Genomic DNA, 20,280 nt, shown 5'->3' on the forward strand with positions numbered 1-20,280 from the left:
TAATTGTGTCGTTTCAAATGTTCTTTTTGTTAACATTAGCAAATGCATTGGAACCATGAACTACAATCAACAGTACGTTTTGCAGCATTTATTAATCTTGGTTAATATCAAATTCTAAATACACTATTATTATTTATTCATAGTTATTCATAGTATATCTATATTCAAAGTGCATTAACTAACGTTAACATATGCAACTTGTTAAATTGTATTAGTTTACAGTAATGTGAAAAAGTTTTAGGCACTTGTGAAAATTTTTGCATAGTGAGGATGTCTTCAGAAATAATGCCATAAATAGTTTTCATTTATTAATTAAAATCATACTAGGTCCAATAAACAAAGTCTTTTTTTTTTTCTTTTCTTTTTTTTGGGATTTTTCCCCTTTTTCTCCCAATTTGGAATGCCCAATTCCCAATGTGCTTTTAAGTCCTCGTGGTCACGTAGTGATTCGCCTCAGTCCAGGTGGGGGAGGACGAATCCCATTTGCCTCCGTGTCTGAGACCGTCAACCCGCGCATCTTATCACGTGGCTTGTTGAGCGCGTTGCCACGGAGACATAGTGCGTTTGGAGGCTTCACGCCATCCACCGCGGCAACCATGCTCAACTCACTGAGAACGAACCACATTATAGCGACCACGAGGTGGTTACCCCATGTGACTCTACCCTCACTAGCAACCGGGCCAATTTGTGACTCTATCCTCACTAGCGACCATGCCCCACAGAGAACGAACCACATTATAGCGACCACGAGGTGGTTACCCCATGTGACTCTACCCTCACTAGCAACCGGGCCAATTTGTGACTCTATCCTCACTAGCGACCATGCCCCACCGAGAACGAACCACATTATAGTGACCACGAGGGGGTTACCCCATGTGACTCTACCCTCACTAGCAACTGGGCCAATTTGGTTGCTTAGGAGACCTGGCTGGAGTCACTCAGCACGCCCTGGTATTCGAACTAGCAAGCTAGCGAACTCCAGGGGTGATAGCCAGTGTCTTTACCACTGAGCTACCCAGGCCCCCTAAACTAAGTCTTTGATGTTCATTAGGGGGCACCATGTTCTTCTTTTCTATTCTATTTTATTTGCAAAAGGAATTTTGGGAGTTTAAAATGTGTTTATAAAGCTGAAGATATAAATAACCATCTTAAGACAAATGTTTCTGTGAAACATCTTATGTGCCTAAAAAAGGATTGTTCAATGTTACTTCATGTTAGTTCATAATGCATTTACTAATGTTAATACATACAACTTTAAATGTATAAAATTGGTTGGTATATGTTGAAATGAACATTAACCAATATTAATAGGTGCTGAAAGTATTGTTCATTGCATTAACTAATGCTAATGCATACAACTGTAAATGTTAAAAAAAGTATTAGCATATGTTGAAATTAACAAAAACTAACATTAATAAATGCTCTAAAAGTATTGCTCATTATTAGTTTAACTAATGTTAATGAATATAACCTTATTAAATACTTTAAAAGTAAAGTGTAACTTTTCTTTTTTTTTTTCGACAAGTGTTTTCTTCCATCATACTACTTTCTTTCGTCATTACTGAGGGAGAGGTGCATCGTGGGAAGCAAAGCAGCAGGGCTCAAATGTATTTTAGGTAAACACTTGGGGCAACATGTGGTCTAATTGCCCTCCAGGTGTCACATGTGTCTCTGTGGGTGTTGGTGTTATGTGAATGTATTTCAGTATATTGCTTAGGGCCGTGGTGCATCCGGAGACAGTTGGGTGGTGGAGAGGAAGAGAGCTCATGTTTAAGCCCATGTGTCAATCTCTATGCCTCAGCCTCAGAGGCATATGGCTGGGGAATGGAAAATAGGGCTGTGGCAGACAGACAGACAGATAGGCAGACAGACAGGCAGGCCCATAGGGACCACTGATCTACCCCTTTCATTAACCCATGGGCCCCTGGGGCCTTGGGTTAACTGGGTAAAGACACCACTGAACACGAGATAGTACCATATGGGGGGGCCTTAGCTTTCAAAAGCACTTATTATGTGCAGATCTGTTTTGTCAAAGGAATAAGGTAGGCTTGGATTGCAGGGCTCTAGACTGCGACTAAAATTTTCGCAAATGTGACCAAAAATAATTGATTGCGACAAAAATTTTAAATCTAGTCGATATTGGCGACAGTCGGGTTGTGTGCGTTCATATGCGGTTTCATCAGATATCATCTTTTAAGTTATTGAATACATCTTTAGAGTGCTCACCACTAGTGTGTCTCGAGCCACTTTTCACCATTCTGTTTCTGACGAGCTCACTGTACCACACGCAACAACAAACCAAGCGTGAGAGAGTCGTGAACAAATGACTCTTTTGAACCGGGTCTTTTTTATGAATCACCCTAAAAGAACTGAGGGTGTGAACTCAGGAGCTCAGGTTAGCAGTTTGAGTCTCTTTCTCAGCGAATCATCCATCAGTGTGTTCACAACTGGGAGCGCAGACATTTCAAAATAGAAGTCCCATATGTATTTCGAGATAGATGGATAGATAGATAGATAGATAGATCGATCGATACAGCTTTTGACACTTAGGACAGTTGAGGGACTCATACACAACTGATACACAAGGTGCAAACATTCATTGATGCTCAAGAAGGCAACACACTACTTTATGCATACTATGCTTTATGTAAATATCTGCTTATGTAGATTCTTAAGGGCAGTACTAAATAAAAAAAATTATCTCTTATATTTGTATAAATTATGAAAGCGGTACATTGATGAGACAAAAGGAAAATGCAAACGTATGTATCTTCTCAGCTATATATACTGTTTATTAAACCTCCGATTATAGGTGGAGTAAGCGATTCCCGAGAAAGACTGTTGATATTTGAACTCAACAGCCAAACAAACACACCCCTCCCTTCAGTGCTCTTTCAGAAGCTCCGCCTCCCAAATTCATGCATGCTGGAATAGTGTTGTGTGGATCGGTCCGATCCACTTTGTTTATTTTCCCATTTACAGAGCCAGGGCTGTGTACAAACACCGGATTGTTTCTCAGTACACACACACAGAACAGACAGCTAGCGGACCGTGAAGAGATATTCGTGGAATTTGACAAAGTGTATTGGATTAAAATGACTTACTCCACCTTTAATGGGTTATCAACTGTCTTCCTTTTCTTCTGTTTTCTCTCTTGTTTCTGAACAACAATCTGAATCGAGCAATTATATGATTTGGCAACTAAAAACAGCCATTTTGCTCCTTAATGTTTCAGTTAAGGAGCCAATGGCTCCTAAGTAATTTTTTTTAGTCTGGAGCCCTGGATTGGTTACAGACAGCAACTATGCTCCAATTACGGATTTTAGTGCTGAAATGATGTATGCAACAAGCTACGGCAAATCTATCCACTAATGTCTTTAAAAATTAGGAGATTTTGTGATGTTTTTATGATCTAATTCCTGATGGATAAAATCAAGACCCGCCCTGCAGTTTCACATGGAAATACATCACTTTACAGACGTAACATGGGTTGCGGATGTTGTTTAATGTTGACTTTAACTCAGTTGATCATTAAATGAGTGACCATACTATTAGCTCAATGTTAGTGTCCGTCACTTGATACAATGCATTATACTCACAACTGCCACAAAGTCAACAGCCTGAATTTAATGAATTTTGTTTTTGTTTGCTTGGATTCCATTTGTGTCAGTGATTTCCACTCACAACATAATGCAAAGTGCCCTCCCTTGCCCTCTAGGACGACTGCATACACAAATAACTAACCGTAGCCTCAGCATTTGTGTAAATTTGCTTCTGTGCAACCTCCATCTTACTGGAAAGCATGGGATGTGTGTTGGGGTTTTAAGCCGATGTTTGGCCACATAATGTGCCCATTAATCACTCCGAACTATGAACAATGCATTGTGATGATAGACGTTTAATGGATACTCTGGGACTCACTGTAATAAAAGCAAGGATCCATTTAGCTTCCCTGTAGTGTATACTGTATATCGCTGTGTCCTTGGGATACATTCTAGCCCAACAGGGTTGTTTAGATTATAATAACTGGGAGGGAGAACATGGCAAAGAGATTATAGGGAAGGTCGGTGATGTAATTAAGGAAGCCATAGAAACACAAGAGTCAGTAAGAATGAGTCAGCTCTTGTGGGCGACCGATATGGGTTTGTTAATGTCCGATATAATGCCTATATATTAGAACTGTCGAAATTAATGCGTTAACGCATGCGATTAATTAAGATGTTAAAAAAGTTATTATCTTTTTTATGTGATTAACATATTTACCAATTTGACATTAGATTCTGACATTTTATTCAGCTTTGTGTGAGTTGTAAACACTGGATGGAACTGGGTAGAAACTATGCAATGTGTCAGAGACACACACACACAGGAGTGATTCTGTGTCAATGATCAAGCGATGGAGAAAAGACTTCTTAACCATAATTTTTCTTACAAAACAAAACAAACATTTTCTTCAAGCGCTTCTCATTCGGAATTCAAATTGCCGCGAATCATGTAAGTGTGGCTTCACGATTGCTGTTGTAAAGTGGATAGCAACAATATATATTGTAGAGGATGAGGGTTTACGAGATTTAATGCCAATGCAATGAATATGTAACCTATGGGGACTAATTCTTTTAATTAGTCAACCTCCCACTTACACTTTGGTAAACATCTAATATTACTTGAATCGGTGCTAATTTAGTGCATTTCTGTCTTTATACTATGAAATGTTTTGTTTGGAAAATGTTTTGCATATTGCTTTGTTTTCTTTACTTAAAATAAAATAAATGCATTTTGACAGGAAAATAAATATATATAGAGTCAAATTTCAGCACCTTCGAAATCTGCGAGTAATCGCGATTATGAAAAAATAATGTGATTAATCGCGATTAAATATTTTAATTGACTGACATCAGGGCTGTCAGTCGATTACATTTTTTTAATCACGATTAATTACAGATTTCTTGTAGTTAATAGCGATTAATCGCAGATTTTGAAAATACTGACATTTGACACCATGTATACTTACTTTCTTTTCAAAATGCATTTATTTCCATCTTAAGAAAGAAAAAAACCCAATATGTAACAATATAATGCTTTATTAATATTTTCCAGACAAAGCCTTCCACAGTATAAAGACAGGGATGCACTAAAATAGCATCAGTTCATCTAAATGTAAACTTTTCCCAAAGTCTAATTGGGAGGTTGACTTATTGAAAGAATTAATCCCCATAGGTTGAGTATTCATTCATATTTTCATTCATTTCATATTATATCTCTATATATCTCATCATTTTATATTTAAAATATTCATCTCATAACATCATTTATGCATTTGCATCTGCTGTGTAAATGCATTTATTCCTGCTCTGTGAAAATACATCTAATTGCCACTTCAGATGCAGCTTCTGTGCCACCTTTACTGTGTAAAGATGGCTTTGGTCCCCATAAGTTTAGTATTCATTGCAATGTGTCATCCTGCATCAGTGTGGAGAGGCCTGAAATACATTACTAACTACAAGACACCATCCCTTAACACTGTAGGGAATCAACAACTGACTGATGACCTGAATGTGTTTTACTGTAGATTTGAAAAGCCCAGTCTCACACCCCACACCCACTCTGACCTTCACTTCACACGAACACCAACACCTTCTGCAACCACCCTCCAACCCCCTCCTTCTACTCAAACTGCACTTAAGATTTGTGAAGAGGATGTGTGCCGGGTCTTCCTGAAACAAAAGACAAGGAAAGCACAGGGCCTAGATGGTGTTTCTCCAACTTGTCTAAAAGTTTGTGCCAACCAGCTGGCCCCCATCTTCACACAGATCTTCAACATATCACTGGAGCAATGTGAAGTTCCCAGCTGCTTCAAACTCTCCACCATCATCCCTGTCCCAAAGAAACCCAAGATCGCAGGACTTAATGACTACAGACCCATCTGTCATTTGAGAGACTGGTGTTGGCCCACCTGAAGGACATCACTGGACCCTTTCTGGATCCCCTTCAATTTGCTTATTGAGCAAACAGGTCTATGGATGATGCAGTCAACATGGAATTGCATCATGTCCTACAACATCTGGACAGACCAGGGACATATGCAAGGATCCTTTTTGAGGACTTCAGTTCAGTTTTCAACACCATCATCACAGCTATTCTCTTGACTAAATTAACCCAACTCTCTGTTCCCACCTCTTTCTGCCAGCGGATCACCAGCTTTCTAATGGACAGGCAGCAGCTAGTGAGACTGGGCAAATTCACTTTCAGCACATGTACGATCAGCACTGGTGCCCCCCAGGGATCTGTGCTCTCCCCACTACTCTTCTCCCTGTACAAAAATGACTGCACCACCAAGGACCCCTCTGTCAAGCTCCTGAAGTTTGCAGATGACACTACTGTCATCGGCCTCATCCAAGATGACGATGAGTCTGCATACAGAGAGGTTGAACAGCTGGCTGTCTGGTGCAGTCAAAACAACCTGGAGCTGAACATGTTCAAAACAGTGGAGATGATTGTGGACTTCAGGAGGAACACCCCAACATTGACCCCGCTCACCATTCTGAACAGCACTGTGGCAGCAGTGGAGTCATTCAGGTTCCTGGGCTCTACCATTTCAAATGACCTGGGCAGGGTTGCACCAGCTGTGTGTAAGGTCTCACATAAGTTGGGAAGTAAAGTTCACACTAAAGGCTTAGTAACTACTAGTTAGTTTGTAACTAATTCAGTGCTTAATTTGGCTGCACCATTTGTTCTTAAGGCAAGACTTAGCTAGTAGGTCGTAAGCTCTCCGTAAAGTAATGCGTGGTCAAATAATATGACGTTTACCTGTATTGATCCAATAAACAGCCTTCAAATTTGTACACAGAACTGTTAAAAAGCCATGAATTTCAATTTGATCTTGTTACAATTGATGTTCAAACCTTGTTTGTTCACGTAACTGTCAGCTGTATTAAATCATATCCCCATTAAAATACAATACGTAATAAAAGTAGATTTGATAAGTAGTATATTTGCCCTGTGTAAATAACAATATATAGGAAATGTATCTAAAATAAATATGGGGTGATAAATAAATATTAATACAACAGGCTGGAAAAATAGACATTTATTCATTTTAATATCCTAAATATATTTTGAATGTGTTGAAACTTGACACTGGATGACCCTGAAAACTGCACCGTTAGAATGGTTTCATGCTGAAGAGCCGCTTCAAAGTAAGTTTTTTTTTCACTCTCGTAAATGTAAGCGAGTGTAAATGTCAACATCATACTGTATGTCGAAAGGATTGAAGCCTGTCACACAGAACATGAGCTTATTGATGTCATAAAATATCAGTCTGCTTCTTTATTCCAACTGTTACTCCTGGTCTGAGGCTTCCGTAAATATTTAGTTTATACGTATGGTTACCTTCTACCTAAGTTTAATGGTGCAATGCTCAAATATTTAGTAGTGCGTAAATTGTGACTTAGTGCCCATTTGTGCCACAACTAGGCTAAGTTGTAACTTACGTATAGCTGGTGCAACCGGCCCCTGAAGTGGAATACCCACATTGACTCCATTGTGAAAAAGACCCAGCAGAGGTTGTAGTTCCTTCACCAGTTGAGGAAGTTCAACCTGCCACAGGCGCTGCTAATCCAGTTCTACTCAGCAGTCATCCTTTGCACTTCAATAACTGTCTGGTTTGGTTCAGCTATGAAATCGGACTACAAAGGACAGTTTGGACTGCTAGGTGGATTATTGGCCTCCCTGCCCTCCCTTCAAGTACTGTGCACTTCCAGAGTGAGGAAAAGGGCTGGAAAAATCACTCTGGACCCCACTCACCCTGCCCACTATCTTTTTGAACTGTTGCCTTCTGGCCAGCACTACAGAGCACTGAGCACCAGAACCGTCAGGCATAAGAAGAGTTTTTTTTTCCCTCAGGCTATCCATCTCATGAACAGTTAAAACTGCCCCATTGAGCAATAATTATGTGCAATACAGAGCTTAGTCTATTTATATTTATCTAACATAACCTACCTGTTCTGCCATTACATTCCCTTGCACTATGTGTATATAACAGATTTGTATTTGTACATACAAATATATAGATATATATATTTTTATTTTTTTTATTTTTTTTTATTTATTTATTTTGTCTTATTGTGTATTTCTATATATACTTATATTTTCTTTTCACTTTTTATTTTAATTCTATTTTTTTATTATCTCTGTCTTGTTGTTGTATTGTTTGTGCACTGGAAGCTTCTGTTACCAAGGCAAATTCCTTGTATGCGTAAGCATACTTGGCAATAGAGCTCATTCTGATTCTGAATGGGCATTAAATCTCTTAAACTCTCATCCTCCACAATATTAATCTAATAACACTGTGGCTATCCACTTTCTTAAAGCAATCGTGAAGCTGCGCTCATGATTTGTGTCAGAGTGTCAATGCCAGCATCAAGCATCGCTTTGAACTCCACGGGAAAAGCAGAGTGATAGTTAAGACTTGGCATGCTTCTGTGGTAATTAAAATGTGCCTTACATAGGCTGAAAATAATTTAAATACTGACAGAGAACCGCTGTAGTGGTGTGTCCGTTACTGTAATGACTCCGGCCGGACACATTACAAAGGTTCCGCCCTCCCAACCAGTGTTAATGCTGGTTTATGCTGTATTAACGGTACAGTAAGTGCTTTAATCGCGGTTAAGGAAAATGAATGTGTCAAACTTTTAAAAAAAAATAACGCGATAATTCCGACTGCACTAATATAATGTGTATATATATATATATATATATATATATATATATATATATATATTCGTTTAATACTTGGGTCAGTTTTGGCATTCTGTGATTAAATATTTTTGTATAAGGATCGCTGAACTGTATAATTGACTATTGTTTTCATATTTCCTAAATATTTGGGCTACTTTCATATCCGTCATATCAGTCCATGGGTTCTTTCTTCTCACATATCATATTTTAACCTCAAAATCAATACTTCATGTCCATTTATTCGAGAAGCAGAATGTTAAGGACTCACGCCTTAGTTACCATTCATTTCACTTTCATTTCAACTTTTTGTAAAATGAAAGAAAATGGTGACTGAGGCTGTCAGTCCTTAACATTCTGTATAACATCACCTTTTATGTTCCACACAATAAAAAAGGTAAAAAGGGCAAGTAAAAATTTTCTTAAAAAATTCACTCAAAAGTATTTGCAAACAGAAAATGTGCACTATCCAAGTGTGACAAGGCAGTTAGTGGCCAGTAATCTTGAAATCTCAATAACCACCTGGTTGATATATTGGTCTATCACTCAGGTTTTCCATAGATTCTTGGAATTATTTGAACATTTGGTCCCTCAATTCTTAAGCTTCTATTGCTGTAGCATAGTTTGAAAGCCAGGTGGCACTATTTTGAGGTGGACTGCAAAGGCTTTAGTCCTGCACTCGGCCTCCCTTTCCTCCCTCATTCAACCCACCTCTCTCTGAGCAGCTGCCTCAGCTGAGACAGGAGCAAATGAGAGCAGATGAATCCATTTGGCCCCTGGCTCTACTTTGGCCCTGCCATGCTCCGGGCACTCTGCTCTGCTCTGGGGTAGCTCAGGGATAATAAGCCTGGAAATTGAGCCACTGTGGTGGTGCCACTGCCTCTCTCTCTCTCTCTCTCTCTCTACCTCTCTACCTCTCTCTCTCTCTCTCTCTCTACCTCTCTCTCTCTCTCTCTCTCTCTCTCTCTCTCAGTGTGTGCCTCTTGTCTCACTCCCTCTTTGTCTCTTTTTCATTCTCGCTTTGGGTTAATAGAGGTGAGTCTCCTCTAGTGTGGGACACTTTTTCAGCAAATTAGGGGAAGGATCTGTGTCCCTGTGCTCTGCCCTCAGTTACAATTTCCCCGCTCACCCCTCGCCAGTGGTGTTGTGCAAGATTCTATCCCCCCACAGAATCCTACCCCTTTTGGTTCCCAAAGCTTTTATATTTGCTGAAATAACTTTTAATGGGTAATTCTACTTGGTGCCTGATTAGAAATCCTACAAAATTGTTTTATTATGTACGTCATCTTGACTATTTATTTACTATAACAGAAAGAGAAATAGTTACTTTTGTTATTTTTAGCTTTAGTTATATAATATTTGGCAATTTAATTAATTGTCAAATTTACTAATGCTAATTTCTGAATAGTATAATATGATAGTACTGTATTTCTGCCATTTATACTGCATTGTTAGTAAAATTAGTATGATAGTATACCTTTTTGAACCCAAAGTGATTACTGGATGAAAGAACTTTTAATGGGTAATCTGTTAAGTGTCTGATTGGAAATCCTGCAAAATTGTCATCTTAACTATTGCTTAAAATAACAAAACACTAAATGTTACATTATTTATTTTTAAGCTTCAGTTATATAAAATTTGACTTAATTTAAAAGACACTGTCAAATTCACATCAGCTAAGTTATATAGTTATAATAGCGTACTACCATATTACTGTATTTCTGCCATATATACTGCGGAAATACACTACCGGTCAAAACTTTTGAAACACTTGACTGAAATGTTTCTCATGATCTTTTGATCTGAAGGCGTATGCTTAAATGTTTGAAATTAGTTTTGTAGACAAAAATATAATTGTGCCACCATATAAATTTATTTCATTATAAAACTAACATTTAATTAAAAAAAAAAAAAAAAAGTTTTTTTTTTAATTTTTTAAAATTAATGACTTGGACCAAATAATAAAGAAAAGCAGCCAATAAGTGCCCAACATAGATGGGAACTCCTTCAATACTGTTTAAAAAGCATCCCAGGGTGATACCTCAAGAAGTTGGTTGAGAAAATGTCAAGAGTACATTTCTGCAAATTCTAGGCAAAGGGTGACTACTTTGAAGATGCTAAAATATAACAAAGGTTTGATTTATTTTGGATTTTGTTTAGTCACAACATAATTCCCATAGTTCCATTTATGTTATTCCATAGTTTTGACGACTTTACTATTATTCTAAAATGTGAAGAAAAAAAAAATAAAGAAAAAAAAAAAATTATATATATATATATATATATCGAGTGTGTTTCAAAACTTTTGACCGGTAGTGTAGTAAGATTAGTATAAATGGTATGCTATTGTGAACTTGGCTTATGTAAATTTGACAATTATTGTATTTTTAATTATTTAACATATCATGTAACTGTAGCTTAAAATAGTCAAATGAAACATTTCTCGTTTTCTGAGCTAGCTTGCAAGCCAACCAGTTAGCCTGCTAGCCGATTAGCCTGTTAGCATATGACAGCTGATTCAGGTTCACCTTTAAGGCCAAAATATACACTCACTTAGCACTTTATTAGGAACACTATGGTCCTAATAAAGTGCCTGATGTGATTTTCTGCTGTTGTAGCCCATCAGCCTCGAGGTTCGTCGTGTCCTGCATTCTGAGATGCTATTCTGCTCACTACAATTGTACAGAGTGGTTATCTAAGTTACCGTAGCCTTTCTGTCAGCTCACTGGATGTTTTTTGTGTTTGGCACCATTCTGAGAAAATTCTAGAGACTGTTGTGCATGAAAATCCCAGGAGATCAGCAGTTACAGAAATACTCAAAAGAGCCCATCTGGCACCAACAGTCATGCCATGGTTGAAACCACTGAGATCACATGCAAATTTTGCCATCAGCACAGTCTGTGCAGACTGTCCGCACGGCCCAGATTTTCTCGATACGTGGACAGTCCTCATAATGCGCCTGTCACTGACTGTACTAAAAGAATATCACAAAGCAGTTGTAGTATGCATGCATTCATATTCGCTCGTGGTCAAAAGAGTATACTTAAAAAAGGCAACGTGGTCAACCAGGCGTGATCCGAGATGGAAGCAGAAAAACTAAGTATACCCGGGCCTTTAGCCTACTAGCACAGAATGCCTCTAACCGCTTATCATGCTGCTAGCTGATTAGCCTGTTAGTTTACAATAGTAGTAAATGATTTACCTGGCAGCCTAGCATCTACACCACGCAATTTACTATGCTATTTACTTATACTAGGGATGCTCCAATCGATCGGCCGCCAATCGGTAATGGCCTATATTCACATTCTATGACTCGATCGGTGATCGGTAATTTGGCTGATCGCATAAACCATTCGCTCATGTCGCAAAAGACGCGTGGCTCCTTTAAGACTTCAGCAACGCTGTCATGGCATCACAGAGTGTGGGGAATACTGGCATAGTGTTGAAAGAAAACAAACTTGATTCAGCAGTTAAGAACAATGCAGTGGGAGAGGTATGAATCTGAAAAGTTTGTGTACTGTATATATGGCGTTTCACATGCGACAAGGCAAAGGGAAAACAGTGCGAGCTGTGAAATGGTCCTTATTATCGTTCATGGTGGCAGCTTCTCAGTCTCTGCCAGGCATTGGCATCTCAGCAGTAATGTCAGTATAAAAATGTGGTGTAATTCAAACATCTTTATTAAAAATCTCCCGACTAAACAGCATTAACAGTAGTAGCACCTGTAGATTCCAGAAACATGCGCTCTTTTTCCGCTTTCCTTTTATCTCTTGCCCTCATGAGAGAGCGCGTGTTCCTCTCATTAAAGTTCAAGCAGCAACAAGTGAAAAATGAACACAATCATCCAACTAAATGAAAAGGCAGGGAAGGAATTTATATATATAATAATACTTTAAACAATATTAAGAGACCATAATATAATGTATTAAATATAATGCAGAATAATAATAATAATTATATGAAATAATAACAATGAATCAATAATCAAAAATGTCATATTATGTTTAATTGCACCTATGGGTTATCAGTTTGTCTTCAATTTGACTCTAAGCTTCATTGTTTTTGTTTTTTTAATCTATCTTAATATAGAGAATAATTTGTTAGCCTAAACTTGTTTTAAAGTCTTATTGTGGCGAGGAGGAGGGCGGGGCCGGGCCGTGACTACGCACGACCGGCCCCCAATCGGGCTAATCAGCCGAGGAGAGGGATAAATGTGTTTTGTGTCTTTTTGTTTTATTAAATATTACTTTGACTGTTCGTCTGGTTCCCGCCTCCTGCTTTCCCATTTTAACCCTGTTACAATGACCCGGGTTTCGGCACCAATGTAACAGGGTTAAAATGGGAAAGGAGGATGTGGGAACCAGACGAACAATCAAAGTAATATTTAATAAAACAAAAAGACACAAAACACAAACGCACACACGGCAGCTGCGTGTGGCTCTCTCTCTCTCTCTCGAACTGCCGCATCTGGCTGCATTTATCCCTCTCCTCGGCTGATTAGCCCGATTGGGGGACGGTCGTGTGTAGTCACGGCCCGGTCCTGCCCTCCTCCTTGTCACACTTATTTAAAAAGCTTTTTTAATAAGCCTTTTAAACTTTTTTTTGTCAGCAAAAACTAGGCATAGTGATATTACTGGCAAGAGGACAATTCAGTTAATTGTGTGCAACGGTGGCGGACCCTAAACGAAATTTAAATGAATAATTCGGCTCAATAAAATAAACTGAATTAAAATATTTGGGTGCCAGACAGGTTGAGACTGTCCAAAAAAAAATGCCTTGCCACAGATAGCTCTAGAAGCCACTAGTTATGAAAATTTGAGGATGAATTAATTAAGAGCATGTTGACTGAAATCACAATATGATAAGCCGATTCAGTTTTTAGAATGTATTTGCCAATAAACACAGCAAAACAATATTATTTTAGAAAAACAAAGACCAACAACTCCCCAAATATCACACAAATAGAAGAAAACAACAATGATCATTAACATAGCAAATCACAACTAATAATACAAACAAAGCTTTTCACAGTGTGTGAATGGGTGTATTTGTGTGTAAATGTATGAAAGAGTGTGAGAGAGATGTATGTGAATTGTGTACACTGGGTCTGGAGCATTTGCATGCACCTTATGGTGAATGTGGACAGGAATGCAGAGGGAGAGTCAAACAAGAGGGAAAATAGAATAGGTAGGTCCGAAGATCCACCAATATCTATCACAGCTTAACCGTAGAGCTCTTCGGCTTGAAGTTTCTGCCAACTCACACCACTCCACTTTAACTCAAGACGTGCAGTCGACGGCTTTATGATGCACGCCACACTTTGTAGTGAAAAGCACTGTTGAAATCATACCCTTTGTTGTTTCTTCTCTTTCCTCCAATCATGTTCTTTATCCACCAACACTTTTACACAAAGGACAAACTTCTTCCTCCACACACCAGTTCAGCACACAACTCAGTCTCACACTACACCTGTGACACCTCCTTGTAGCACATCTCTTTGTAGCACTCCTGCTCTATGACGAGCAGCCATTTTATATTCTCTCTCCCTCTCTCTGTAATTAAGTGGTGGCGGATCCTTAAAGGAGCAGTGCGCAGTTTCACTCCGCCACAAGTGACAGTGTGCAGACAGCTTATATATAGCCAGTTATGACAGAGATTCTGTGAAATGATCAGTATCGGGATCGGTATTGGCCGATCAGGTGACAAGAAGATCGGTGATCGGTATCGGCTGTAAAAATCCTGATTGGAACTTCTCTAACTTGTACTATTAATTATTTCTAGCTACCACTACTAAACAAGGATAGCTGAAACTATTCTGATTATCTACAGCAAGATATTGCGATAACTTGCTACATTTTGAACAGCCATTGCAAATGTCTGCCTCTTTGGGTCCGAGGGGGATAGGATTCTGCAAGGGGATCTGATCTTGCAAGATGCCGTCAACACAAAGCTCTTACCCAACGGGGGAGGAGGGGGGTGGGTGGGTTTGAGAAAAGGGGATGGGGGGGGGGGGGGGTGTAACAAGGACTGACAGGACTTGATTCCAGAGAAGGCTTGAGAGAGAACAGCTGACAGGTGAAGAAAAGAGAGAGAGAGAGAGCGACCAGAGCAACTGAGATAATGTGCAAGTGAGAAGAGGTGAAGGGAGAGAACAAGAGCGAGGCGGAGGTGACATTTTGTGCTAATGGAGGTGGGGCTTGTGGCGGCTCAGAGGCTCTTGGTTGGAAACAGCAGGCCCTTTGAGGTTAGACGGGATCAAAAGAGCAGAATAACAAAACAGAAAGGCTTCACCCCAGCATGGCTCTCAGCATGCCTGCCCGTCGTTCCTCCCTCCAGTGCTGGGATTCATCAGCGTGTGGGAGAAGGGCTTTAGCTTCAGAGCCCAACGTGAAAACATTCACAGCGTCTGCTCCCCTTTTCTTTCTTGTCACTGTCTTTTTCTGACTTGTTTCTTCTTCTCTTGCTCATTAATCCTATTCTTTTTTCTCTCTTTCTGACTTGAAGTTGTAATAGCTTGTGTTAACCTCTCATCTGGACAAAATGAAGAAACGTGAAGACGATTTCATGATAATTAAAGAGTATGAATGTTTGAACCATGAAAAAGTAGAAAGAAATAGTGCTAATTTCTAGTGCTGGGTATTGATACAGATTTCCCAATTCGATTCTGATTCCCAAGCTCTCAATTTGATTTAGATTCGTTTGGGTATATTTAAGTTTTAATGTCAATTTTTCTGACAAATGCTTATATATAAAGCAGTTATCTCTTAGATAATGCTGTTAATTATACAGGGGCCTTTCTGTGATTAATTGGAAAATCTTTATTTTTACCCAGCCCTACTAATTTCCTATTGATGTAAAACACAGATTTTATATTTTAGACAATAACAAATAGCAAACAGGAGCATAGCAGTCATTATGATGTCTAAATGAATCTCCATATTTTGGGATATAATCAGTATTTTCTGATTATATACTCTGAGGGGTAAACCTTGAAAAAACCTTCAACTAGCTGTGTGCCGATGCACAGTGTCTTGATTGAGACCTTCATGACACAAACTAAATAAAATTAATCTTTATTTGAAATAAGGTCTCACAAAACTCAATAAATATACCCCTAAAAAGGCAAGTGGGAGAAAAGTCGAAACCCTGGAACGGTATTTCTAATCAGCCTGATTTTTTATTTCCACATCAGTGAAGCTGGGTAATTTCGAAAACACTCATAGACTTACTGTGTTCTGCCAAACAAACAAAGAGTAAACAAATCAAAACTAGGTTTGCACGTGTACGCACACCATACACAGAGACTGCCTGTTTAAATAAAAAAAAATGCTCTTCAGCAATTCTCCAAGCAGAGCTGACTTTTACGTTTAGATAGCGGGACTGATTAGCTTGTCAGCTTTTATGACAGTATCAAACCCCCTGTCTTGACTATGGTAAATTATTCTGGCTTGATTAGGCCCACCTGCTGCTCTTTTTATGGAAATCCTCAACATTGTGCCAACATTGTACCTAGATTGCATTTGACCTCAGCTGAATGGTAATTCATTGCGGCAATCATCCAACGTTGGCTCAGTGTTTTTTCAGCGTTGGCTCAGTGTTGGCTGGGGTAATTAAATGGGGCTTGTGTGCATCTGGCCTGTTACCGCTGGGAAGAAGGGATGGAGAAACGATGACCAGGTGGTGGCAGAACGCAGAACCTGTCAGACTAGCTTATGACCGTTTTAATTCTGCTCTGCCTGGGGCTATAATTGATATTTAGTGGAAAGGTTAATTGTAGCAGTGATCTGTTTAAATTAGAGTAGAGATCTGGAGACCGGGGGCCAAGACCTTGCAAGCCGCTGGGGACAGACACGTGAGCTGCAGGAGGAATAGACGCACACACACTAACACACATTTGAGCTTATAAAGTAGGACTGGATCACATACACACTCATGCACACTCTAAATATCGTAGGACTAGAACATACAAAAACACACACACACATACATACACTTATGCATGCATAATAGGATAGGACTGGGCAATATGGGCAACAATATTATCACAATATTCTTTTTCATATCGTTCGATATCAATATTTATCATGATATACATTCACATTTGCAATTTTTTTTTAATTTCCAAGTTGGCAAAAGAAAAAAGATATGGTGTGTGAGGGATCTTCTATCAAAATATTACAATATTTTATTGAGTTTATTAATCGAGTGCAGTTGGATATGAATGTTAAAGGATCATCTGTTCGTTTTGAAGCATAATGACAGCATATCATTTTTACATTAAAATTATTTTTATATTTTGTTACATTCAGATAGCAAGTATGGGGGCATAGAAGCCCTTGTGACTGAGGAATGATAATGTATGGGGGTTCAGGGGTATCCCCTGATAGAAAATTTAGAAAATGTAAAAGTCTGAAAGGACCATTTTTATATTTTTATTAAAATATATTTTTATTATATTTTTTATTATTTTTAATAACAGAAGTGAAAAAGACTAGGCTACAAACTAGAAATTTTATTGTCTTCCTTGTCAGAGATAATGACATCTGATTAATTTCACAAAATTAGAACAGAAATGTGTTTGTTTATTATTAAAGGCTTGCAACATGCTGATTAATAAAGCTAAATTTAGAAGGAAAAAAACGTTATGGTCCAAAGGCACTCCGGAACCATGTTAACTTATGCGGCGACTCATATCTACTCACATGTGGGGAAAAGAGGAAATGCGTGCAGAGCAGGACTGGGCATAAATGAAGCATGTTCGGTGCTAAAGAAAAATATTCAAGAATACAGTGCAGAAAGATCAGATCTGGTGTTCACAGCACTGATGTTTTGTCGCACTGCTCACTAGAGATGATGAGAGGGCGCAACCATCATCATGATGTCTTGCAATCCAGATGGAATCAATCCGGGGTCCAGACCTGGACCTGGACCACGGTGACTGGCAAAGCCTAATTGTTAGAAAGGCAGTTAATGTTAGCAACTTCATACAGTCTGAGAAAGCCGAACTGTTTGCGTTTTTAGCAACACACACCTGATCATCTAGATGTAGAACACAGGCTAAATATAGAAAATTACTCAAAAGCTTATCATTGATATCATGGATTTTTAGCGCGATTAATATCAAGATCATTTTATCGCCCAGCCCTATGCTAGGATCTACACCAATCAGCCACAACATTAAAACCACATTAAAGGTCCCAAAAAACATTCCGCCAAAACAGCACCACCACACATCTCAGAATAGCATTCTGAGATGATATTCTTCTCACCACAATTGTAAAGAGCGGTTATCTGAGTTACCATAGACTTTTGAAGTGCGAACCAGTCTGGCCATTTTTTGTTGACCTCTCTCAACAACCAGGCCGCAGAACTGCCGCTCAATGGATGTTTTTTGTTTTTGGCGTCATTCTGATTAAATTCTAGAGACGGTTGTGTGTGAAAATCCCAGAAGATCAGCAGTTACAGAAATACTCAAACCAGCCCATCTGGCACCAACAATCATCCATGCGATTATCTAATCAGCCAATCGTTTGGCAGCATTGCAGTGTATAAAATCATGCAGATACGGGTCAGGAGCTTCAGTTAATGTTCACATCAACCATCAAAATGGGGAAAAAATTTGATCTCAGTGATTTTGACCGTGGCATGATTGTTGGTGCCAGATGGGTTGGTTTGAGTACTTCTGTAACTGCTGATCTCCTGGAATTTTCACGCACAACAGTCTCTAGAATTTACTCCGAATGGTGCCAAAAACAAAACAAAAAACATCCAGTGAGCGGCAGTTCTGTGGATGGAAATGCCTTATTGATGAGAGAGGTCAACAGAGAATCTTGGAAAAGTCATGGAAATATTATGGAAATTAATTGGTCAAAAAGTTTGTTACTTTGTTTACTTGCTTTTGTTTTTGTTTTGTTTTTTTAATAATCATCTTTGTCTTTGATAACTCTATTAACCCCTTTTTTATTAAAATTTTGGAATTGCTAGGCAAACCTACACAGACACTCATGCATATACTGTAGCAGGACTAGATCACGCACACCTACACACACATAAAAAGAGATACACACACTCCTAATCTGTTCTACAGGTTTTTGCGCTCGCATGCTACCATGTAAGCTGGGCTAATGAAAACAATGTGGGTAAGCCGTTAGACAAAATAAAAACCAAGCTGCATTGTATCATTTCTCATGTTGCCTTATCTGCAGATGGTTATCCCAGCATAGAACAAGGTCAGTAAATGTCATTTCCAGGTGAGCTGTTTTGGTAATGCTATGGTTCCTTTTGCATATATTAAAATCATTGGGACTTCAAATGCAGGTCAAACTGGAGAGTTTTTAGAGCGTCACTAAGTGCTTCCACCAATCAGAGTGAAGGAATACCTACCTACCTCACCACCAACATTTCACTGTTTCAGCAAAAGCACCTCCTTCACCTACCCTCCACTCACACACGTTTTTACCTTGGGTTTTAATGGGCAAATGATCTGGGCGTACCGGATAAAAGTTGTAAGACAACAATGCCTTGGTTCCTGTCAAAACTTGACACCTCTAGGGAAGTAGGTCCTGAAATTCCAAAATAAACAGAAAAAATAAAAACTTTCAGGTTTGCTTCTTTATTGATGGTAGATGGGCCCTAGTATCCTGGTAGTGAGTTTTGCATGGGCAAGCACCATCACATTTTCTTCCAAAAAAATAAATAAATAAATAAATAAATATTATTTATTTATTTTTTATTAAATTATACTGTTATTGGCAGTTTCCACTTGTTTAGTTGTTGCATGCAACCAGTCTTGGAATAATTAATCTCCATGACTTTCCTGTGATGATATCGCCACAGATAAGCACTATGATTTGGAACAACCTGGTGTTAAGTGCCTTGCTTAAGAGTACAATGGCTCATGGGTTGCTGCTTGCAGGGATCAAACCAGCAACTTTCCAGTTATTAGCTCTGAGGCTTAACTACTACACTATTCCACACCCAAATAATGTACAATGTGTGGGTCTCCAGCCTTATTGTCTGACAATGTCCAGCGTCAGGCACTCCTAAACTATATGAGATTATAATTTCACGATGGTTCTCCAAACATGTGTGAAGACTTAGTTTTCTCTATCTGCACTTGTCAAAAGAGCTGTAACAGCCATATAAAACTCTTGTTGTCCTTCTAAAAGTTCTATTTTTATTTGCTTTGTCTAGTCTATGAGTCTTCTGAGCAAGGCTGGGCGTAAAATGGAGGAGCCAGAGGTGAACACAGCACACAGGAGTGGCTCTAAAGATCGACTCAGTGAGGTAAGAACAATGCACCATTATGACATCATTATTCATGACAACCAAAAGGAGATGGTTAAAGGTACAATGGCCAAGTTTGCCTTTTATAGCCACATTTTGAATAAACAAAACAGAAACAGAGTTACCAAGGCTGGACACATTTAAATTCGGCTGCCTTTCAGTTTGTGAGTTGAAGTTTTGAATTGAATTTGGCAAGCCTGCAGGATGTTAAATTGGAATGACATGAAGAGGAATTTATTGAAGTGCTTTTAAGCAAGATTG

General features: G+C 38.8%; 1 protein-coding gene across 11 annotated transcripts in view; it reads left to right on the forward strand.

The window, feature by feature from the left end:
• The window catches only part of LOC127420180 (autism susceptibility gene 2 protein-like), a 518,748-nt gene that overhangs the window by 158,974 nt on the left and 339,494 nt on the right, over positions 1-20,280 (forward strand). For all 11 annotated transcript variants that reach the window (XM_051662267.1, XM_051662237.1, XM_051662243.1 and 8 more), the window contains exon 3: positions 19,927-20,019. In XM_051662267.1, coding sequence (XP_051518227.1) covers positions 19,927-20,019 — 93 coding nt within the window. The remainder of the gene's footprint in view (positions 1-19,926; positions 20,020-20,280) is intronic.

This window comes from Myxocyprinus asiaticus, chromosome 3 (assembly GCF_019703515.2).
Source record: "Myxocyprinus asiaticus isolate MX2 ecotype Aquarium Trade chromosome 3, UBuf_Myxa_2, whole genome shotgun sequence".
Taxonomy (NCBI): domain Eukaryota; kingdom Metazoa; phylum Chordata; class Actinopteri; order Cypriniformes; family Catostomidae; genus Myxocyprinus; species Myxocyprinus asiaticus.